The sequence below is a fragment of the Sparus aurata genome, chromosome 16 (genome assembly GCF_900880675.1).
Source record: "Sparus aurata chromosome 16, fSpaAur1.1, whole genome shotgun sequence".
Lineage (NCBI taxonomy): Eukaryota > Metazoa > Chordata > Actinopteri > Spariformes > Sparidae > Sparus > Sparus aurata.
The window spans coordinates 12,956,590-12,981,050 of NC_044202.1; the positions used below are offsets into that span (position 1 = coordinate 12,956,590).

The following is a 24,461-nucleotide window of genomic DNA, read 5'->3' on the forward strand; positions in this document are numbered from 1 at the left end:
CATCTTGATGAGATGCCTCGTAACTCTAATGAAAGGTGTTTTGACCTGTCAATGGAGGTAAATGATTGCCCTGCTACTGTATCTGTGGGAAACTTATTGATGGCAATATCCGGTCCAACTGGGTGATTTGCATGAGAAACGAGCGGCACATTGCTTTTAAAAACACAGCACTCGGCGCCCCGTGCTCTACATTTTATTTGTGTGGGGCCCTATTTTTTTTCAACCCCTTTCATCCTCGAGTCATCTCGCCTTGTGACGCCATTGTTTCCACGAAGAGGATTATTACAATTAATTGGTTAGCAAGACATTATTTCAAAAAGGGAAATTGGCTCTTATAATTATATAGAGAAGGGAATACTTTAACTCCCTGGAATATCAGCTTCCTGAAATAATGGTGCTACAGCCTGACGCCACCTCCCCCCCCCACCTCCATCAGCGTTAGCGTGTCTGTCTGCCTGTTTCCTGTGACGGATCCATTTTCAACAGCTCCTGGCCCTGCAGTGGGCTGCAGTGGATGGCGGGATGAATGGTTGGGTGGCCCCCACGTGAATATCTGACTGGCTTGCCCCTCTCGCTGCCGCCCATCTGTGGTCTGCTGGGAGCTGTGGTCTGCTCTTTGTTCTGTCCTTTCGCTGAACTCCCTGTCAGTAGTAGATTGGGTAAATACACCGAGCAGAGGGCAAGGTTAGCGTAGATGTCAATCTACTGGGTGAATGGCTAAGCAGACTGTAAACACAGCATCCAGCAAGTGTCTGCTGTACAGTCGTTATTTCTTGCCAAGCCTTTTTGTTAGTTTACCAACCGTTTTCCCTACTCATGTTCCCTCATTCTCATTTTTCACGTCTCGTCACAATCCGCTTACATAATTAATACATGTAAACAACTAAAAATGGTTACACAAAGTTAATGGCCAGGACCAGAAAAAGTTGCAGTTTTTAATGTTTTTAATGTTTAACACTCACTGAAACCTTAAAGAGCAAGCCGTATATTAGTTGGCTAACAGAACTAACTAACTAACCTTTTGTATAACTGCAGCTGTCAGTAGACTTGAGATTTTTTCATATTCTTTAATTCATGGCTAAATTCAAGATTTGTATGTTTTACTTTGTCTTGAAACAAGGTCCCTCAGGACTTTGTCTCTCCATTAAGTAGGTCATTCATGGTTCCCAGAAGATGTGTAATCTGGGCTTTGGCAAAATAGCTCAGACTACTAGATGGATTGCAATAAAATTGGAGACATATTCCTGTTGTGCACTGTCTGCATTGTTTGGTGACTTCTTAAAGGTCCAGTGTGTAGGACTTAGTGGCATCTAGAGATTGAGTTGCTGACTGCAACCAACTGAATACCCCCCATCACATCCTCCCCATTAATCTGTGAATGGCCTTCTCTAGAGCCAGTGTTTGGTTTCTGGACCTTTCCCTTTTTAGTTCTTTTAGTTTATGACCACATACCTGCATAAGCCATGACATTCCCATAAGCATCAGCTGTACATTACATTACTGTGTTTTAAACGTTGTCATGCTAACACGCCAAACCAAGACAGAAAACGTGATGAACATTATACCCGTTAAACTCACCCATGTTTGCGCTGTCACTCTGTTCACCTGAGTGAGCAGCCTCACAGAGCCGAGAGCATGGACTCTTTGTTTAAAAAGCGGTAACCTTGAGCTTGCGCTGGCTGAATGCAACTTATGAAACTGTTCAAAGTTTGCTTTACAACAGTTTCTTTTAGTTAGATCACAAAAGAATCACAGAGTTCAGGGAGTATTTAATTCATTGATCCTTTACCTTTTTGAAAATCAAAACATAAAAGTTACACAGATATTGGTGATTTAACGATCAGAGATATCAATGTACACCATCGCCAAATGATATATTTCACACCATAAATACTCAGAGCACAGAAGCAGGAAATCAGTCACCTGCCCCTGTCCGCAATTTATCATCAAGGGACCAATTCTGACACATTGATGTTCATAAAAACACATACCCGCTTCGTAACCAAAATGGGGGTCACACCCACTGATGGCCCAGTCACGTGGTCGACGTGAAGCATGCTTTACCTTTACAAACAAATCTATGAAGAATGAATGGGGAGAGAAGATCAATAACTACAATTACAAATATTTTGGCAGGAGCACTGAGGGAGGAACAGTTTTGTGATTTAAAAAATGGATGGCTCAGGTCTGTCACAGACATGTGAGGATGATAAAGAGCAGAAAGTGTTCAATCAGAGAAATATTGACAATAAGATAATGAGGTAGTAGTCAGCAGGGCGCTGCATACTTTATTTTCAATGGTATTTCGGCAACCTACTGTATTGACGCTAATATATTTACACACTTAGACACAGCTTGTAATGTAAGACATGTTCTCTTTTACTTAACACAGTGCCATATTGCAAGGTAAAAAGAAAACCAGGGAGACGAGAGGACTCCCATTGTTGTGATTCTTATGGCTGATCATCTTGGGCCACTACAAAATTCCAGTTGTAAAGATTTTCTGCAAAAGTTTTCATTTATTACTGCACTTTTATTGAAACAAGCACAAAAGTTTTTGTTTTTTTTAATCAGAGGAGCAAATCAAATATAGTTCTTCTGATATACAGGATACATGTTTCTGATTAGAGGGATTTAGAATATGTTACTTAACAGCATACAAATTCTCCCAAATCTAAGTAAAAGCATGCTTTTAGCATGGTTTCAGTCAGAATTGGTCCCTGTTGTATTGCACAACAGTAAAATAACTCAAGTTATATTGTCACCCTCTACAATGGAGCTTGTTAACTGGACAGCGGCTAGTTTACGTTGGGATGATTGGGTGCTGGAGAGGGAAGGCATCCTCCATTACGCGGCCAATCAGGCTGCTGTAAAAAAAGGGCCTGCCGGCTGCTGGAGCAGCGCTAGCCATTGATATCGCAAGCATGGCGGCAACTCTACCCTACTGCAATGTCAGGGATTCCTTTGATCACAGTATCATATTGTTGTGACAGCGCCACAATTTATCGCATCACATAAAATCCTTCAGTAGTATAAGCATTTGCCTCCAACACGTTCTCTCTGCTGGACTGGACTACAGTATCACTCACATCCAGTGTAACGGACATGTAGCTAAACACAGGGAGAAGGGAGCCCAAGATCTCTTCCTCCCACCAGAGATCACACCTTGTACTGACACACTGTTGGGTTGCTGTTACCCTTTAAAGCATGCTGACACTTTGTTTCTTGCATAGCTATTCACATGTGCATGCTTGTGCATCCCGAGCTCTCCTCGCAGATGCCTGCCTCCTGGCCAGTGGGAAGGGTGTTACTCCTCACTGGCCACTGTGTCAACATGAGGTCAAGAAGTGTTCCACGTGTCTGATGTACTCCTGGAGGGATGCCGCGCAGACAACAACCTCCTGCTGGGTTAAAAATAAACCCAGTGTGAAGTGCCACTGCTCCCGCTCTGCACCTGCCATTTACCTCCGTTTGGTTGAAGCTCTGTAAATGCAGGCGCGGCTATTAAAAGACGGGAGGTGTCTAAAATGGCGAGAGCAGATGCTGGGCACCTTGCTCCCTGTGTGTGGGATGACTCTGCCACAGGCTTAAAGGGGCCCAGAATAGAGTGTTTGACATATGGGCCTCTGATTGTTTGAACATGGAATCTCCTGGACTTCTGCCACCCGGCATAAATCCTTTGATACTGCCACACTGAACCCACTGATCATCTTTCACCTAGCTCGAATCAGGTCATCTATTTGCATGCCAAGAGGCAATTTCCACGGCTTAAAACAATGACCAAATTTGGGGTTCAATGGGTTGCATGAACAAGCACCGACACAAACCACCACACGAGAGGGAGGAGGAACACTAGTGCGCAACAGTGGTCTGTCCAACTGTTGGGACTGAGATGCACAGAGATGTTGTTTTAGCTAAAGCAGCATTGAAAAGCACATGACAGATAGGAGGTTTAGCCTGGCTTCCCTACAGCTCCCTTTATTGCTGAGTTACTACAGAATAAGACGACTGACTACTTGTACCTGCCTATGCTAGTCTGGTTAAAAATGGGACCAGCAAGTCTTCCACTCTGAGGACAGATCCACAAAGATCACACGGCTTACTGCTCTGGAGAGGTATATCCAAGTACATTTAAACTGATAAGAGTTCACATTTAGGTAACAATTTTAGTTCATTTTCTTTTTTTTTTCCAGAAGGGGAACAAGAGAAAATGGCCACCGAGGTCACCAGACTTTGAACTGTACACTCAGTCTTCCAATAATAAATATATACATGTCCTGGTCAAGTCCAGGCAAAGAAACAAAAAAAAAAACACATGTGTGAGACAAGTGTTTATGGTTGTTGACGCCTCTGCTTTCTTCAGAACCAATTCAAGGAACTTTTAGTTTTATGAAAAAAAAAGAATCCTCTATCTTGTTATCAAGATCTGGCAACTACTTGTTCTGAAGATGCTGAGGGGCAGAAGGGTCCTTTTCATATACAGTATGACCACTGACAATTAACAAAAACCAAAAAAATTATTACTGTACATAGTATTTCTTATATATTTTAAATTAATCTGCATCATCTTTATATTTATACTAATAACCAAGTTTTGCATTTGTTCTTTTTATTTAGTGTCCCAGGGCTCCAGGAGGAGGAGTGAGAGAGGTCAGTCTCTGTCCTGCCTAGCGCAGTCCGTGGGGGGTCTCCTTCTCCTGAGTACCCTCAGTCTTGGTTCAAGTCTCTTTCCGTTTCGCTGATGCAGCCCTCAGCTCGGCTTGGCCAATCAGCTGCCCCCCGATCAGACCTTGGCCTCCAGCATCTCCAGGAAGAGTTTGTGCATGGGCACCTTTCCCTGCACCTTGATACTGTAAAAGTGCTGCACGGCCTTGGTGGCCGTCTGTCGCAGCAGAGGCAGGGTCATGAGCAGCTTGCCCGCCCTCCGGGGGTCCTCTTGGTGCTGGCTGCTCTCGTAGTCCTGCAGGGCCTCGTGCAGAGAGTCCTGGAGCTTCTGGACCGCCTCCATGTCCTCTATGTGCATGGAGTCTGAAAGGAGAGAAAGAAACATGAAGATTTTCCAATTTGAAAAGAAAAAAACAACTGAAACTATGAAATGTAGTTTGCACTTTGAGACAATGGTAATATAACAGCAGTGATGGGAAATGGATTTTTCTAAAAACAAAATTAAATCTCATGATTGATCTTTACTGCTCTGCCAGTAGCAGTAAGGGAAGGGAACACACTATCAGTGTAACTCACACCCAGACAAGATAAAGAATAGATCATAAAAAAGGAAGGAAAAAAAACATCTGCTTTATTTCATTTATTTATTTATATATTTAATCTTTGGTGGACTGGGCGGGACATTCATATGGCCCTTGACCAGCGGGACTGAAAATCAATGTTATCCTCCAGTAACAATGGCATGAATAGCACCCAATCTCTGCTGAGTGAGTACACATTAAACACCTCACTGTTCCAGAGGACAGATTGTTTTCGAGCGACAAAACAAGGAAAAAAAGGGGGCTCCATTAGAGAATTGGAGGCCATAAACGAGCCTGAGCTGAATACAACACCTCCTTTCAATTAATTTCCTTCTTGCTCTCAGAGGGGCTTCTGACCATCAGATTGGAAGGGAAACAGACTCTAATGAGCTTATTTTGCAAACAACAAAACCAGTTATCTAAATAGAAAAATTTCCTGAGCATTTCTTTTATTATTTGCAGCAATGGGATGTAACTAAAGACATTTACTTAAAGGATAACTTCACCAATTTTAAACTTTTAAGTGTGTGAAAGGTTTTTTTGTTGTACAACTGCATACGTAAAAAAGTAAAATGAAGCCGTTTGTAGCTCCAGAGAAAGCTGCATGTAATCCGATAAATTCTCTTTATCACTGTGGGTAATATAGGCACCTGTGCAGTTTACAGTAGTACTCCTCAAGGCCTGTAAACATACTTTAATGTGTAAACATGTTTTTTTTAAAAGTAACCCTTTAAGTACAATTTTGAGGTACTTGTACTTTATTTGAGTGTATCCGTTATCTGCTACTCTATACTTCATATACATCAGAGCTATGTTTTTTATATACTAAAAACGGCAAACCAAACAAATCTGATAATCCAAAAAATGTTGATAACTGGTCAACCAGTAGTACACAATTACATTATACTTTCACTTTTGATATCAAAATGTATTTGATATGGAATACTTTAAGACTTTTATTCAAGTATTAATTGTATGGTTGACGTTAACTTCTACCAAAGTAACACTATACCTTTCCAATTATATTGTCCTCTGAACAACAAAAACTGTGACTCTCTCAGCTTCAGTCAGCCCAAATCTCTCTCCCCTCCAGGCCAGTTTTAGATCAGTCTACAGTTTCAGTCTGGCTTCTCTCCAGTGTTCTCCGCTCCTATAATGTTTCGCTACGCCGTTGCCCCCCACACACTTTTTTTTCTGATCCTACTGTACATCATGTTACAGCACTCCCCTCTCATTCTCGCCTTTTTCCTGCCTCTGTCTTTATCTCACAGCCTCTCTCAGGGACAGTCCAGGGTCGCGCTTTCTCTCACTGGTTAACCGGTGTCTGGCACTCCGGAGGCGGCATGTCATTGGCTGCCTGACTCGTCTCACCTTGGTGGCGCATATTTTACCACACGGGACAATAAAAGGCAAAACAGATTTCAGACTTCGCCCCAAATTCATTGACTGGAACAACTGTATTCCCAAGACCTTGAGACATTTCTCACCCTGACGGTTTTCAAATCCACAGTGGTAAAATGAAGTAGGTCGTTTTGTAAAGTGAATGTGGGAGGGAGGGAGGGAGGCGAGAAGGGGGGGAGGATGGAAGAACAAAAGGCAAAAAAGGAGAAAAAAAATACTCTCAAATGAGGATGTGGTGTGACATAATTATCTCTTGTTCTTTTCACAGAGGCTGAATTCACAGTCTAACAAGCTTCATTTTTAACAATTCAAAGCAATATTTTGTTCCTTTTTTCCACACCAGCAAACACATGCACATTTTAGCCATAAACCTGATCCGAACCTTGCCATAATTGAATGTTTTGTGGCGAGGGGGGAAAGAAGGAGAGAATAAAAGAAGCGATAGAGACATCTCAACAGATGGGCAGGAAAAAAAGGGCAGGAGAGCACACAGCTTGTAGTCCTTGGAGGAGGGGCGGTCTTAAAAAAACAACTTTGAAGAAACAATTTCCTCGCAATCCATCAGTGAGCCCACGTCGATCCGATTGATAAACTGCTAATTACAAAATCAATCGCTATGAATTTTCACAGCTGTCAGACAGAGGGGCTCCCGGGAGAGTGATCTCCCAGAGACCTTGTTCCAACATTCCGGACACCCTCCTTCTCCTCCTCCTCCTCGTGCTCCTCGACCCCCAGCTCTCCTCTCCCCCACCTCCCTAAAGCTCTGTTGTCTGAAAGCAAAGGCCCACCATCAGCATTTTCATTTTTCAGCCGCGGACAAAACAAGGGAAAAGCGGCCCAGTGACCCAGGCGTGCATTGATCAGAGCGGGGACAGGTCCTGCCTCCTCAAAAAGGAGCCTGTCAATAGCGGCGTGCCGTCTCGGCATTGGAACAAACGAGGCCTATCACTCCTTGATACTCATTCCATTCGACTTAACACATTTTATTGACAGCCCCTGTGCTCCTAATGAAATGCTAAATTTATCTCCCGTGGCTGCTGTGCCCCGCAGCTACTGTTATGGAGATAGAGGAAGAGAGGGGAGAGGCAGCGCTGGAGAAATACCACAACATGGAGGGTGTTCAATTAAAAAAAAAAAAAAAAGCCCCACTCCTCCATCCCTCTTTCCTGTAACACTGCCCTTATCTTCCCTCCATCTCTCCATCTCACGCTCCAAACTAAAGGTTACACTGAAAAACTCCTGAAAAACTAAGAAATGTCATTTCTGAAACTGTGTCAGACAATAACTGGCTGTTTCTGGATATTATACCATCTAGTGCGCATTACTCAGAGGTCCAGTAAGGAAGAGGTGAAATATTCTGAATGTCTTGATTTAAAAAAAATAAAGCTACAAATTCTGAGTATTTTTAATGTATTGTGTGCTTTTTCATTTGTTGTTTCAGCAGTTTTTTTATGTAGTACATTACTTTTACAACATGAACTGGAAAAAGGGTGGGAATAATAAGAATGTTTTAAAAACAAAAATAAATTGCATTGTAGAATCAAATACAGATTCAAAAATAGAGGGGTATAAAGGGAATTATATGAATATATATAAGGGAATTATATGTATATATATATATATATATATATATATATATATATATATATATATATATATATATATATATATATATATATACATATATAAAAAATTTTTTTTTCAAAACCAAAGTGTCTGTTCCTCAAATGATAACACTTATATTATATGATTATAGATATTCTTTAAAGATTTTTTCTAAAATATAAACTAAGTTTGCTCACTGCATTATTTCTGCTGATTTGATATTTTTAAAACAATTGTTATCAAATACTAAAAACTAAAATAACTACAATAAATAATACCCTTTCCATCAAGGTTATTCTCTAACTTTTGTCATGCTTATTTTAAAATAATGCACTTTTCATTAAAATGCACATAAAATTTGCCTCAATTAAAAATCACGACGGCCGAACACTATTTGTGATGCGTCAGTGTGCTGAAGACGCCTCACCTGAGTTGGCGAGAGCGATGGCCTTGAGGGTGACGAACTCCTCCTTCTCCACTTTGAGCTTCTTGCACTTGCGGACGAGTTGCAGGATGGAGACGTAGAGGTCGAGCAGGCCCGTCAACCGCGAGTGCTCCTCGTCCATGATGTAGTCCTCGGCGTAAACCAGCTCGTCCTCGTACGGCAGCGAGCGGAATACTATGCTGAGGATGAGGATCTCCATCCAGGCGCTCTGCAGTAAGCTCATCTGGTCTCCCAGAGAGAGAGAGGAGAAGCCTACAAGGACAGAGGGAGAAAGTGGATGAGGACAAGAGGACCAAAGAATAAAATATATGTGTGTATGTTTGTGCCTCTTTCATGATTCAGGCAGTAGTCCTCTTTTATAATAAGAAAAGAACAATAAAGTATTTCAAAGTAAAAGAACAGACAGCACTTGGAGTTGATCAGTAAACCAAACATGACCTGTCAACTCCCGGTAGCCCGGAGTGCATGCCGAGGCACATGTTAGCGACTGGTGTTTAATTTTAAATGCACAGTGGAAGGTGCTCTTTGAAGCCGGTGTCAGAGCACTTGAGTGGGCTTTACTGTAAGTGAGGACAGTAAATCGGTGCAAAGGTCCGGGGCACACAAAGCCATGTGGTTACCCCCTTGTATCCTGTCACACTTCTATTGGTGTGAGGCGGATTAGCACTGAGACACATTCTCATTGGAGGGGTTGAGGACATGACATGCACTGTGTAGCGGGAGGAGGTGACGAGGACGAACACGCACCCACACACAGCAACATACAAAGACACACAAAACATGTGTCAACCAGGAAAATAAACACACACATATACCCACACTGGTCATGACATCTATGCACATAAATGTGCCCACATAAATAGAGCAAGGGGGTCACTTGGTTCAGGCCCATTCTGAAGACCTGCTTAAACCCAAGGCTTCGCTCTCCAACATCAGCTGGAAGAGCTGATGAGCTCGGGCGCGTCACATCGCTGTCACTTCGCCTTCAGCACCTCTACATATGCTCAGAATAGAACATTAAATCAAACAAACTGCTAGATCCCCAAAAGATGAGCTGTGAGAAACTCAAACAAATTAAAGAGGGGAAAGGCAAAAAGAGAAAGGAAGCGAGAGATAGCCATCTCATCCCTGTTCCCTTCGTACTACCCTTCAGATGTCAATAAACTGCATGAGCCCCCCCTTCATCTCCCACCTCCCCTCCTCCTGCACGGCATGCCTGCAGGCGGCTCATTCTGACAGCACATTAGGCTCCTCAGCCCCACCCCTGATTAATATGATTGCTTTTACAAGTTTGCTGCTGCCACGCTACCTGCCACGGCGTGATTAAGAGGCGACAGATTACAGTATTGACCAGGGCGCTCGCCGCACCTATGCCCCACATTTTCTCTTAAATATAAATGATCTCACTGGGGTGCAGCCACCAGTCTGATGTTTATCTCCTCCTGCCAGGACACCACGAGCACACACACGCACACACACATACATGTGAGAAGAACAAGAGGCGTGATGAGGAAGTGTGAGAGAAAGTGAAAAAGAAAGAGGATGGAGAGGGAGAGAGAGAGAGACAGGCAGAGAGAAAAGAAGAGCCAGGGAGAGAGTAGTACCAGAGTGTTCAATTTCCCTTATCGTGGTGATGACCACTGCAGGGGAAGAGCTGCAGGATACATTAATTAACAGATTGTGATCAGAATGTGAGGGCCTTCACATTTTGAAGGGGAATCAATAGTCAGTAGAATAGAGTGCTAACAGAAAGGTGCTGGCGCCCGGCTGGACCGGTCAGAGGTCTGAAGAGCCCTAAATTAGACCCAACAGAGCAAACTGCCGAAAGCACTCAAAACACTTGACTATTATCAGTGGAGGCAATAAGCCATATTTTGTAAGGGCCTCTGCCATTACACATATCCAGACTGCATCTTAAAATGTTTTGTTGTGTTATTTCCTTGTCTGCATACATGGCCATTAAGTCGGACAGAATGTGGTCTGGCCGGAGGGAAATTGTCATGCAAGCATGGACGCGGTCTTGATTGCCGCATCAGGTTTGGCATCACAATCACAGACAAGGCTTTGTTGAGCCTTTTAATGCCAAGGAGGACTGAAGCGGAACTAAAGCGCTGCTCCCAATGTGACAGCCCGTGTGAAGGCCTCGTTCAGGGCTTGTTGGAGAGGCTTCAGAGTTGTTCTGATACAGCAGACACCTCTCAGCCATATGCACACATGCAGCCCAGCAGCCTACAATTACCTTTGACGCTAAAAGTCCTTGAATTTAATCCAGTGTTGTGAGATGGAGAGGTAGTGTTTTTCCCCTGCTCCATCCCCTCTCTTCAGGGCCTAAATTATCGCTCCAAATGGGATCTCGTGTCGTTGCCTCGCCTTTTTCCACTCAATTTAATCGAGTAATGAAGTGACTTCCCGACTCCGCAGGTCACACTGCGCTCCGGCCGCCGCACTCTGAAGGTGGCCCGGTTAAGTGCCGTCGGAGTGGGTGATTTCCTCTAATGAAATATCAATATTTACATCTTCATTTCCAGCCCACTGCATTGGCGGGGTTTGACCAAACATGACACAATATTGACCAAATCAGAGAGGCCTGTCTGCGCGCTTGAAGGGCCTTTTCCACTCCACTGCTGAGTGCACCGGCAGACTTTTGTCTGAAAGTCTTTGTGGCAGGAATACAGAAATAACAACGTTTTCAACAATTTTCTTTGTCCACTTTGATTTAAGCACCCTGCTGGTACAGCAATCATATGTCCAAGGGCTGGGTGATATGGCCTTTAAATAATATTGAAACATTTTAAGCCATATATATAGGTATTTAAAATCTCCTTAAGGCACCTTACTTTATAATTGTTAGGACTAGGCAACACAATCAAATATCACCCAATGTTTTTACCAAATACCTCAATTGCAAGAATGAGATTTTTGATAAATAATGATCAGAAATGTCAATATAATGACAAAGTGTATAACTGTAAAACAGTCTGGTAAGTTCAAAAAATTAACCACTACTATAACGGAGCCCTTTAAACTAGGAGGAGACAACACTGAGATAACAATATATTCCAGTTTGAACCTTTCAAAGGGATTTTCACTTTCAAAATTACTAGATGTAAAATACGTTTTATGTAAAATCAGTTCAATCTAGAAAAAGGAACAAAAATATAATCAGGTGACAAACACTACAGATCAGCCCACTGACCACTAACTTCATCAGCACACCATCATTCAAAGCTCAAATGGTGAAAACAAGACCACCAAAGACCAACAACAGAAGCCAGAACCATCATCTCTCCCTTTATCTCCCCAAAAGCCCTCGGCTGTGGGCAGGAGGGGGCAGCCCGAACCCGCACACGGCTGCTTCAAAACCCCTTGCGGAGATTAATCAGAGCGCCGTTTCATCTGCCAGAGCACAGGACGGTCCAAAATGAAATGCTGGAGATTTCTGTTGAGCCGGAGTTCATATTCTATTAATTTATTATTGTTTCCCTCTCCCCGAGGGCCATTAGCGCGGGTAATAAAAAGAGATGTAATTACGAGGCACGGTGGCCCCCTCCAGCTGCAGCCCCCTCGTAACTCACCCTCAATCAGACAACAGAGCAGACAGAGGGAGGGAGAGAGAAGGGGAAAAATGGCAAGAGAGAGAGAGAGAAATGGAGGATAAAAGAGAGGAGAAGATATGAGCCAGAGAGGAAGAGAGATAAGAAAGAGAGAAGAGCGTCGGTGAGCGAAAAGGCGACCGGAGCACGAGGGGAAAAAGGAAAAAGGAGATAGAAAGAGGAAAGAGAGTAATTCTGGCTGGACAGGGGCTGATCTATCATGGCTGGCTATCAGAAGGACAAGCAGGCCCTGAAGACTCCTGCCCAGCGGCAATCTCACCTCAGCCAAGTCAAGTGCTCTCCGGGCTCCAGTTGGAGTAAAACTGCCCCTAACAGGACCCCAGGGGTTCAGCACGTCTTTTTTTTTTCTCCCTTACCTCAAACTGAGCTGAATGATCATGCTGCCATAAGCTTATTCTTTATCAAAGCTTTTTATTCAAGATCGGAGTTAAAAAAAGAAAAAAGACAAAGACAAGAAGAAAATGTATGCACCTCTGATTTGTATAGATTCCTCTGATCTGGCAGAGTGACACGCTACGGTGTAAGATGTAAGATGTACAACCAATACGTGAATGAAGGGCAATTTTGAGCAGCTTCATAATGGTGTGTGTGTGTGCACGCCTGTTTGTGTGTATCTGGGTGTGTTTATGTGCAGCTGCCGACCATGATTCTTCTTGAATTTACATGACAGTGTCAGGAGGACCCAATCAATAGCAGCTTGGTAATAAATTGCTGCGCTTGACATAAATAATTTGACCTGAAGTCCGGCGACATGTACAACACAAACAGCTCACTTTGCTGCGAGCCTCTCTTGCTGATTTGACGACACAAAGGCTGATTTTTTTATTGGACAAAATCATGTCAATACAAACTAAATCGACTCGGTGAAAAAGAAAATTAATCTTGTTTTTTTCTGCTCCGGCGCTCGCTTTCAGGAGAGTGGCCTATCTGCCTTCTTCGACGTGATAACCAGCCCATTATCCCGTGGTAAGTAGCTAGGGAATGGGTGATTTGACCAGTAGCCTGTGAACGTTATGAGGTTGAAGAACGTTAAATACAGTAATCCCCTTGTTTTAATCTGCACCCTATGACCTCCTGACCCTGACGGAGGAGTCTTTAGCCCTCCCCAGGGTCCCACTGCCCAATCCTGACGTTACATATATCTGTGTAGCCCCAAAGAACAGGACGAATCAGGCTTTAATCATTGCCCGTAATTACACATAATTTATCTTTGCTGCCATCAAGCAACATTGCTTAATGAGGGATGGAGCTCTGCTGACGATTACTTAAAGGCACATCAGCATATAAGATTTCCTGCAGGACATTTTACATAAATTTGACGCAGATTTTTACATTGATGCTACAACTTCACGCGCAGTGTTTGATACAGATTCAACTTGGTGACAATACGAACAGTGCAAATGCACAATTACGAAGCTGGATGTACCTGCTCATGTGTCACAGTAACCAAACAAAGCCCTCCCCCACCCTGCCTGGCAGATGTCCCTTTCCTGGCCCTGCACACTCCTGACTGCCTGTCTGCCTCCAATACGCCCCCATCTCAATCTCCCCGCAGCTTTTCCGCCTTCCTCCCGCTCTCCTGCCTGGGGTTCAGGCCTCAGCATCCACCTGATTGCTCAATCTATCTTTATCTCCTGTGTTGAAGCCTACGTCAGAGGGTAAATTGAATATACTAAGAGCTGTCTGTTGGTGTCTATATTTAATAAAGTGCACTGATGAGGTGCTGATTTATTGCCGGGCAGTATTCACACTCTATTACAAGGAGATTACGCAGCTTGAGTGGGATCAGGCTGGCAACACAGTAAGTAGATTTCACAATTTAATGGCAAAGAGAAAACAGGAGCCCGGAGGGGGCTGGAGGAGGGTGGGCTGATGGGTGGATGGGGTGGGTGATTATGGTGGAGGGCTGAGCTGACACAAACACGACAACATACAAGAGGCGCGATCTCTTTTTAACATCGCCGCCTCCATGCTAACAACCAGCACGCCAGGCGGTTGTCTGTCAAAAGCGGAGCTGATGAGCTGGAATCCAATAAAGCACAGATGATGAATATTCCCAAAACACCAGTAATGAATAGAATACAATGCAAACAAGATCATTTCATCAGATTCATCTGGTCTGAATCTAACAAGGAAAGATGCAATCACACACAAGGAGGATGTTTATCTTCTTTCTAAAGCTCAATTAAAAAATCTAAATTAATTTAAGGATAAACACAACCTCTGAATGCTGTTTAAATATTTTACATTCTCGGGGTGACATGCAAGAGTAAAAATATGTTTTATTGTGTAGGAGTAAAGCAGCAGCAGCAGCAGCAGAAGCAGAGAGTCAATGTTTGCTTGGCCCTTTAGCCTTCTGAGAATTCCCAGCTGAAAACATTCAGGCCGGGGAAGCTGGGATGGGAGCTGACAAACACCAAACAACGAGCACCGCTTGTATAAGCAGCGTGCATGGCCTTTTTTACATATGAGCACATGACATTCCCACCACGGGTGGGAAAGGATGTGGGGTGCCATGGGGGTCAAGCTGTTATCCTGAAGTAGTCAGTGATGTCAAAGTGGTAAACAGGTTTGAGTGTACTGAAGCTGTCAGTAAAGTTAGTTCCTCCCTAAACCTGTTGGACGGAGTGAAATGCAGCTTTTAACGGGATGGAAGGGGGCCAGAGGGGTGGACATTGGACTGCTATGTGTGTCAAAGGTTGTTAGCACCTTAGGAGCAACAAGCCATCTGTCAGCATCCCCCTAACACTGCTCCTAATGACCCTACCACCCGCAGGCAACAGCCGCTTTTGACTCTGCTTCATGGTGCTATTTGGAGCCGTGACACTAGTGTCCGAAAGCTCCGCAGTGATTATCAATTAATCAAAGGCAGATTCAGAGTGAGGGCAAGGCTGCAGTTGGGCAATTCAAACCTGTGAAAAGGCTTTTGATATGTGACACCAGCCTTCAATATCTTCCTCATTAAACTCAGGTAGCAAGTTCACCAAATCTAATTGATTTTTATTTCATCTAAAAACACTGTAAAATCCAAAAAGTACTTCATGTGTGCAAACTGACCTTTCATGGTGTGCTAAATAGAGCCAGGGTGACAAAGTTGACATTGGACCCTGTAGGACAAAGATACCATCTACACTAATGACAGGGCTTTGATATCCTCCAATCGCCCTCCAATTAAAACTCAATAGGGCCACTCGACTCCACATTATGCCACTTTTGAAACGCATTTTCAAATGTTAGCTGAGAATAGGGGAAATTAAAAATCAATTGGGAGAAGGTAAGTGCCAATTTTCATGACATTTAAATTGTTACATTTGGACTTTGGTTATTGGCCCATCTGTCAATGGCCTAATCAATGTGGTCTACTTCATAATGAACTGTTAATCTTTTTAATTCCATTGCCTAAGGCTGCAAAAATCTATCAGAATGCAATCAGCAGTTTTTTTTCCCCCTGTTCCTTTCTTGTCCCGCAGCGGATGGAGGGAGAAATATTGTAGGAGCCGCGCATGGTAGGCTGCCCTGGGGTACCGTTGTTGCATGGAGTGTTAGTGCATGGAGTCTCGCTCAACCAGTGAACCGTCTCTGATCAGGTTCAGCCATGTACAACTCAATTATGCAGCCATTTCATGGCCAGAGGACACCCACTGTCCTAATACAGACACCACCAAAGGGACGGACACAGACCAAGCAGTCAGCTGAAGTGGAAGTCTTTATCCTGTCAAATTTTCTTTTTAATCTAGACTGCAGCGATATGGTCTTAAAATAAAACTGTGGTATTTTAAGGCTATAGAGTTATACACGATATATATATCCGGATATTTTGAAATCGCCTCAAAATCAGCTATTCATGATATTTCTGAGAAAAAAACCCAAAAGGAATGTAAATAAAAGGATGATTACTGGTACTTTCATTCTGATAAATAATCATCAGTAATATGAATATAATGACTAAGTGGGAATTAAGTGTTAGAGCAGGTCAAACTATCTGGTAAATTGAGAAAACTACATCACTTCACTTGAATGCAGCCCTTTAAAACCAAGAAAAGACATCAGAATATAATGATAAAGCCTTGTATCAAGTCATGATATAAAATCAGTATATTATATAAATCCAAAAAGATTAAAATGGGCAACAAAAGCACAAGTGCAAAGTTTCTACAGAGACAGATCTGAATAATCTACTTAAAGTCTACCATCTCGCAGGTGCAGCACATTTGTATCGCATCCATTCAGTTCCAGGTACTTGTCACAGTTGGATCAGATTGACATGGCTTACTGCCTCAGGTTTTGGGTTAAATGATCATTATCGACACATTTGGAATGACGAAAGTCCTCTGCCGCAGTCTGTGGGGGCAAATCCCATTAACAATATGAATCTATCCACTGTACAATACGTGTTAGTATAATCTGATTAACTGGACTTCAACGCGATGACACACAAAATCCGAGCTGGTGTGTACAGATATTAAAATGATGATGCACTCGAGGATACAAAGTTAAAACCTACAAAAAAATGGTGCGTTAAGAGTATGATTCATGGGGTTAGTGTGATGACTACAGTATTAACTACACCTGCTCCAGCTCACTCAGTGGCCTCAGATGACCTGTGAAGTATGTATTGTATTTTTCCACAGTAAAAGATAAAGAAGATGACAGACTCTTTCTGCTGTATCTGTACATATGTGCGTCCCGGTGAGCGATGCCTCCAGCAGCCAGCACAGGAATTTTGAAGTTTTTTTTTTAGTGCATGTGTCTGTGACGCTGGTGTAATTTTTGGGTCACAACGATGAGAGTGTGTTATCAGGTCAGTTGTGATCCAGTCCTGACTAAGCTCCTTGTTAAACTCTCAGTGTGCTGACCACGCAGGGCCTGTGGGGAGTGATCCAAACAGTTTAGACGCGCAAGGGGCCGGGGCTGAGGCCAGGGGCTGAGAGCATATCCATCTCTAATCTCCTTACTATCAGATCTGTACCTGATTAATACCCCTCCTTCTGAGAAGTACTCTAATACCTTTTCAGAACAAAATGCACCTGGCTGAGGTCAGGTGGAGTCCACATCACGGAAAATAATTGACCCTTCTGAATCTATGAATTAGGACAGAAATGTATCTTCTGATTACCTGATTTGACATGAAGCCTATACTTGTATCTATGTATGTGTGTGTGAGAGAGGCAGACTGTGAGTATTCGTCAGTGCTGTAGTGTCGCACATTTCCTGCATGCTGACAGCTCCGTTGCCTGTCCAAGTTATGCTGATGAGAAGAAGAGGTTATGGAGGTGCCGCTGAGGGACACATTCATTTAGTTTGCCCCCCCCCCCGATGCCTACAGCACTGTAATGTTATAGAGTTATGGGGGTCACGCTCAAGATCAAGGAGAATCTGCCTCGGTTGCAAAAAAAAAGAGCAGCTAAACAATGTGTTCTCTGTCAAAATCAGAGGGAAAACTCTTGAAGGAAGCAAAATCTCTGCTGACGTGAGGTGCTGTATCCTTAATTCAACAGCCTCTTATAACCTAACACCTCGTCTATCAGAATGCCTATGGGGCGAGGAAGAAACATGATTATGCCCATCAATAATTCAATGTATGTGTGCTTTTGTGCATTCGTGTGTGCATATATGTGGTTGTCTGTGTGTGATATGATGTCTTGTTGGATTGGGCAGGGTCCCAACTTTGTTCTAAATCTCCCTGGTGATTACAACATGCATTGGCACCGGCTCAGTGTCCCCCTCTCCATTCAATGCCGGGTTTTTTAGATGCACTCTATTGATTTGTTCCTTACAGAGCTTTGTCCATTTTGCACCCCCCTCCATCCTGCACACACCCCGAGGCTGGATGAGCTGCTGTCATTAATTATCTACGTTTGCGTGCGCGAGTGTGTGGACAGCAGAAAAACGCCTTTAAAAAAACTGAGAGAGGAAGCGAAAATAATTTGTTTTATACCTGGGATGTGTTTGGCCCAGCCGATGATGACCACCAGCTCGCGGTCAGCCAAGTCGCACAGCGTGGTCAAAGCCTTGATGTCACTCTCCGGCATGGTGGGGTCAGGCATGGCATAGATCTTCTCTGGCTCCGCCACCAACAGGTGAGACACTATCTTTGTGACTGAGGATAGAGGAGGAAGGAGGGGTGAGGTGGTGTCAAAGCAAAGCAGAGGTCAAAGGTCATAACATCGCAATGCTCAGCGAGGCACAAAGATGCACCGCGCAGATAAACATCTGTGAAATTCTAACACATGGTAGAGGGGTGGTCTCGCTTTCCTTCTCGTCCCATTATGCAAATTAATGGATGGAGCTTGAATTTGTATGAGTGAAACGGGGGCACTGAAAGCTCTTATCCCTACAGAATGCATGTGAGTGGAGTGAAATGTATGTGTGAGACCGTGAGTGTCCTCTAGCACTGTGTCGTCAGTGTCGTCGTTTACTATTGTTCATCCGCTCATAGACTTATCAGACCCATTTTCCGGCACGGACCACAACAATAGCTGACCTATATGCCTGACCAGTGATCTGTCAACAGTTCAAACATGGGACATGCAGTTTTACCAGTTTTTTTCCTGCATGTTGGCAGAGGAGCAAGACAGTGGGTTAGTGACGGAGCAGTACTCACGAGGCTTTTTGGTGGGAGGGGGGAGCGTCAGGCCCAGGTACGGGTTGTTTTCTGCGTCCAACCTCCGCTTGTACTTCTGTCTGCCTCCTCGCACGCGGTCCAGACGAACCCCTGGGTTAAAAAACGACAAGAGGGGAAATGAGATGAAGAAGGGTATTTTTTCCAGATCAGATTTTGAGGGATATCAAATACATGGAAATAACAGGCTCAGAAAAAAGATACACATAATAAATCCTCAGTCCATTACACTAGAAATGTGGGGCGATGATCAGAAAATAACATGTTCTGTATAAGATCAGGTGTGAAAGTCGTCATGTGAGTGTAAATGTGAGAATATGCTGCTTTTCAGGCATTTATGATCGTGAATTAGTTTGGGTTATAGACTGATGGTTGGATGAAATAAACTCAAAAATTATGATGACCAATTTTCACAATTTTTTATAATGGAAATAATCATTAGTTGCAGCTCTATGTAGTATTTTAAAAGGTCTGCAGAGCGGCTAGAAGTGTGTGTTTGCGTGTGTGAGCATTCACTCCTGTATGTGTGTGTGCGCGTGTGTGTGGGTGTGTGGATGTGTCAGAGGCACGGCTGCCTTCCCATATGTGGTCCATGCCTGGCTGGTCTACTGTGACACAGCTGAGCCCAGAGCAGGTCTAAACATATGAATATTTAACGCGGGGTCAATGATCTCACAGACTGGCCCTCTAATTATTTAGCTTTTGGGGTTGAGGCAGACTGCATACTAATTAGCTGCCAGCTACATGCCTCTTTGCTTCTGTGTGTGTGAGCTCAGGTGATATGCTCGTCGGTATCCAGAAAAAGAACAAGCGGAGACAACAGTCCCGCACACACTGTACAAAACATCCGCTGTCATACTGCAGATAGATAACTAGGTATTGCTTTCCCATAAAAGACCCTTATTTCACCCCTCTTTCACTGGAGTAGCACTGAGGCCTTATCACCCCCAGCCACAGCTAGGGGGCCAGGTTGCGCACTGATACTGTAAATGTCAAGCCGGCCTCATCATAACATAAGTTATTTATTATCTCATTATTTGATAAGAATGTTTCCATTTGGATGTCTTTTCTATTCTATTAATTTTCAACATAGTTAAAATATTTCATCTGTGCTGTTCTATTTATTTGATACCAGCAGGCAGGTATTTGGTTATTTAATGCAATTGTATGCAAACATTTATATCTTGCATTCCTCATATTTGTCCGGGCATGTCACTGCGACCGTACAGCCTAAATATCCCTGATATCTTAATCCTGTCAAGAGGGAGAATCCCTTCAATTTAACTTATATGCATAATGTAACCCCCACCAAACAAATTTAATATTAAAGGGCAGATGAGAAAAGGCTCAATGAAAAGCTTGCGGTGGAGGAGGAGTTAATTTGTCAGCTGCCCGCGTCCTCTGGGCGAACGACACCCGCAGCCAGAGCACTTCCTTGATGATTTCATCACTTTATAACAGGGAGGACGGTGTCAAACCTGGGCATTGTGTGGCCACTGCAAATGAGCCTAATACAATTTGCCCATCAGCGAGTGCTCTTGGAGGGGATGAGTTTGGATGTGTCCCATGCGCGGTGATCGGAGGTCGCTTGGTGAACGGAGAGGGGGGAGCGCAAAATCAGATGATGTAAGGTAGAAGCGGTGGCCTTCATTTAACAAAGAGGAATTCAACAGTGGATTTCTGCAAAATATAATATGCCTGATTTTCACTTCTTATCTGACATGGCTGAAGCCCCTTTATCCCTCACATCTGAGAAGGAAGTGTCCAGTAAACTGTATCATCATGTAAATGTAGAATAGAGATTTCTTCTACTTATATAAATGATTTGATTCCCTAGAAACACAAATCTGATTAGGATTGTCTTTCAATTTCCTGACACTGACAACCCACTAACCTAATTACCCCCAATTCCCAACAGAGCCTCATCCTTCCCAGCAAGCACCAGGGAATCATCTGAAGGCAACTACCTCTGCTTTACACACATGCATGCACGCACACACCATGACAATTTCATTTTTATGAGCAACATAAAAAGACATTTTTTTTTTTCTGTGAAGGCGCCTTGAGAATAGTTTTCATAAACTCGTGTCTACTAAGTGCTTAAAACTTTCTTCCTCTTCAACTCAGATGGTAGCGTTTCTACTGTAGGGATGGAAAATTCCTCTCATTGTTAAACGTGATGTCACCCCTTTCTACGGTTTCTTCCGGCTCTCCCGATGAGCCTCGGCCGCTGCCAGGTGGCTGCGTCTCTGCCGGTTGAGTCATGTGGCAGTGTCAGCCGGTGTAAAGCCAGCAACGAAGGTAAGATGGGTGCCTCTTTTAATTAGAACAGTCCTGGCCATAATTAACAGATGCTGACAGGAATTAAAGCTTGGCACTAACCTGTCTCATTTTACTGTCCAGATACAGGCAGAGAGGAAGAGAGAGTGATTAAGAGCAGCTAGACGGATTCATTCACTCATGCTGCCTGTTGGGCACCGTGGCCAGGACTTTATAGGGGCCTTTGTGAGGTTCAAATATCCCTTTGGTGGCACCCAAAGCTTTAAGTGGTCTGACTCTGATCGCTCTGTTGTGCTGCCTCCAAAGTAAACAGTAGGTGTGTTATAAATGTGTGAAGAGAGTTGAGTACCACCTCATCCAAAGTCATCTTGCTGTTTTATGGCTCACTACACAGTGCAGTGAGGGTAGCAGCGGGTGAGCTCGGGTATCATCTCTTCAAAGCAGGGTGCAGGGGGAGAGGGCTTTTGGCCAAGGCGGCTGGCATTTGTGCACGGATTAGCGCAGGGCCTCGGGGTGGGGGCTGGGGCCAGCTGACCTAGGGCTCTTCTTTCTCTCCAAAAACAATAATAATCCCCTTCAGAGCACACTCCTACAAAAGGGCCTGTCTTCACTCACTTTGTGTGGCCGGCCATGGTTGGGGCCCTTATTTTGAGTCCCTCACCTGTTCTGGGTGTCTCTCCCTGGGGAAACTGTCAGGATGTCTGGGATGGTTGGCAATGCCAAGGGGGGCTTAGGCGGACCCTATTTTAGCTGGGAAAATCAGAAGGCCACATGGCAAGGCATGGTGAACCTTGCCTTTCAAGGAAGCCGTCCCGCTAAACTGCCGTCAGCACTATTTCAAAGGGCCCCTGTTGCCAGCCTTGCATACTTGTAAGTGTGTTGCAGCATTTTTAATCGCGAATGGTGATGAGCGAGGGTAGCGGAAAAATTGTCACGCATCACCCCCCACACGTACACCGAACCCAGGAGCTGCCATGCTGACACCCTTGTCACATTTACAGGTTAGCTACACTACTCCTTGTAAGCAAAACGAGACATTTGATATTGTCATCATGAACTTTGAGAAACACTGACTGACACTACTTTTTTTAGAATGTAAACTAATTCAAAGACCAAACAACTAATCAATAAATTGAGAAAATAATGGACACAATAATCGTTAGTTGCAGACCAAATGGTACTGAAACTAAACTTCAGACTGCTCTAAATGGCAGTATGTTAAAAAAAAATTTAAGCAATGTTTGACTTTACTACCGCCAATTCTGCGTATTTGAAGCAGGCTCCTGACATTACATTGACATACGTCCTCCTGACATGGACGGCCTGACAAACGTGTGGACATTTACATGTCTAGTATTTCAGGGGCCATACATGTGAATGGAGTGTGGTTTATGTGTATGTTCTCTATGTGACAATGACAGGGGCTATTGTGGGATGTGGTTGTTCTATGCACGCCAGTCTGCTGAACAACAAGCAGTGTATTGTATATCAACACAGATGTACTTTGCTCCTTTGTTCAGCATACTTTGGTATGTATGCTGAACTTTCAACAGATGCAAAGCGTTCTTCTTCGGGAATCTGTGGGTCACAAGCGAGGAAGATAGGAAGTCTGTGCCGAGAGAGAGCAAGTGCCACTGAATGATGTCAATGTAATCTCTCAATAGTATCTTGTCTTCTCTCCTGCTCTAAGCTCTGATCCGTTTTCATTGATCAGAGGAAAAACCTGTTGCCCCAGACATTTGATTCTTCTATTGATCACTTCCTCCTTTATACAGTCAACGGAAAGTACAGACTCAACACAGGGTTTAGGCAGGTCTCCTGTAATCAGCCTGCTGATCTCCAAAGACCATTTTTCCTGAGACGAATGGTCTGATTCTAGCTTCAGTGCCTGCTTAGTACTGATATCCTACGAAGTGTATCATTCAGAGTATAAATATCTACCTCTAATTACTTCAGAAAATGCCTAATATTGTTATTGTTTCAGAGACAGAGACAGATTTAATCTTCTGATTCATTGGGGGGCAGCACTGTACTTTGTAGGAGCTGTAAAGTTATAATTAGGTGATTTTCCATTGAGACACAATGTGACCTTTCTGCAGTAATGAAAGTAAGTGGCAGCCTCAGTCACATGAGCGGTGGCCATCTCTACACCAGCATGGCGTTGAGCCGACGGCTTCATAGAGCTTACAGTGGACACAGACCATGTGTCTCTCTTTCCATTTCATCTTGGTGACACTTTAAAGTGCCGGACCACAAGGAAGAGCTTACGCTATAAATGCACTTCCTGTCTCTCAGCTAATCATGACGAATGTTGAGTAATCTTGACGGTGACAGATATAAGTTATTTGAGAGAGATCTATGCAATGCAAGACTTCAATAAGGCAGTGACAATAGTTGCAGTGTGGTGACGACAGCCGCTGAGTCAAAAGAAGGATCATTCTTATTCTGGGAATGTGCTGAACACACAGAAGTGTGCATTAGAACCTCAGGCTTAACCAAAGTCTGCATATTTGAGTTTTACACTCTTTTTACTCCTGACCTGACACTGGTCATTCATTTATAGCCACAGCTACATATTTTTGTAGTCTCTTATTCTCCAAGATGATATATTGGCATAAATTTTTCATCAGATAGTAATGCGATTACTCTGTCTTTCTGGCACTGAGGTTTTATCTGGCTGCATGCAGTCCAGGGGATTCTGTTACTGTGAGGAGATCCATATGGGCTATGACTCTGGCTTCAGGTGGCAACTGGATTAAATGCATCCATAAATCCCACTATACAATGAATAGTGGGAGGAATAATGGTGGGATATATTTATTGCACATAGTTTGACGAAGGACCTAAAAGTGTAAGTTTTCACAGAATTCCATTTATCAGAGCCTCTTTCTGGCAGAGTATTTATACCACTGTATAACCATAAGGGACAATCATACTTTGCACAACACAAGTGCTACCTGACCCATACTCATCAGCACTTGAGGAAAACACGTTTCCTCAGAGTCCCTGAGCGGCTCCCAGAGGACGCTAGAATAAATATAACACCGCCACTTCACCCCCAAGCCACATATCTTTCATTATTCATTTTGTCTCGGGCAACCAACAAGTGAGAAAGAGAGAGGCAGGTGAGAGCGTGTCCACTAATGCAATGGGGTAAAGGGAGAAGGGATAGGTGTCTCCCCCCGGAAGAGCAGCCAAGTCTCTGGGTCTCAGGGGACTGAGTCAGTGGCCAAAGGGAGGGGGGTAGA

The 24,461-nt window shown here is 43.7% G+C and overlaps 1 protein-coding gene across 8 annotated transcripts in view; it reads right to left on the reverse strand.

Moving 5' to 3' along the window:
* Nucleotides 1–1,752: 1,752 nt before the first annotated feature.
* esrrb (estrogen-related receptor beta) overlaps nucleotides 1,753–24,461 on the reverse strand; it is a 47,270-nt gene continuing 24,561 nt past the window's right edge. For all 8 annotated transcript variants that reach the window (XM_030392311.1, XM_030392308.1, XM_030392306.1 and 5 more), the window contains 4 exons: nucleotides 18,916–19,026; nucleotides 18,250–18,411; nucleotides 8,680–8,949; nucleotides 1,753–5,028 (listed from right to left, as the gene is read on the reverse strand). In XM_030392311.1, the coding sequence (XP_030248171.1) occupies nucleotides 4,784–5,028; nucleotides 8,680–8,949; nucleotides 18,250–18,411; nucleotides 18,916–19,026 (788 nt within the window). In that variant the 3' untranslated portion in view covers nucleotides 1,753–4,783. The remainder of the gene's footprint in view (nucleotides 5,029–8,679; nucleotides 8,950–18,249; nucleotides 18,412–18,915; nucleotides 19,027–24,461) is intronic.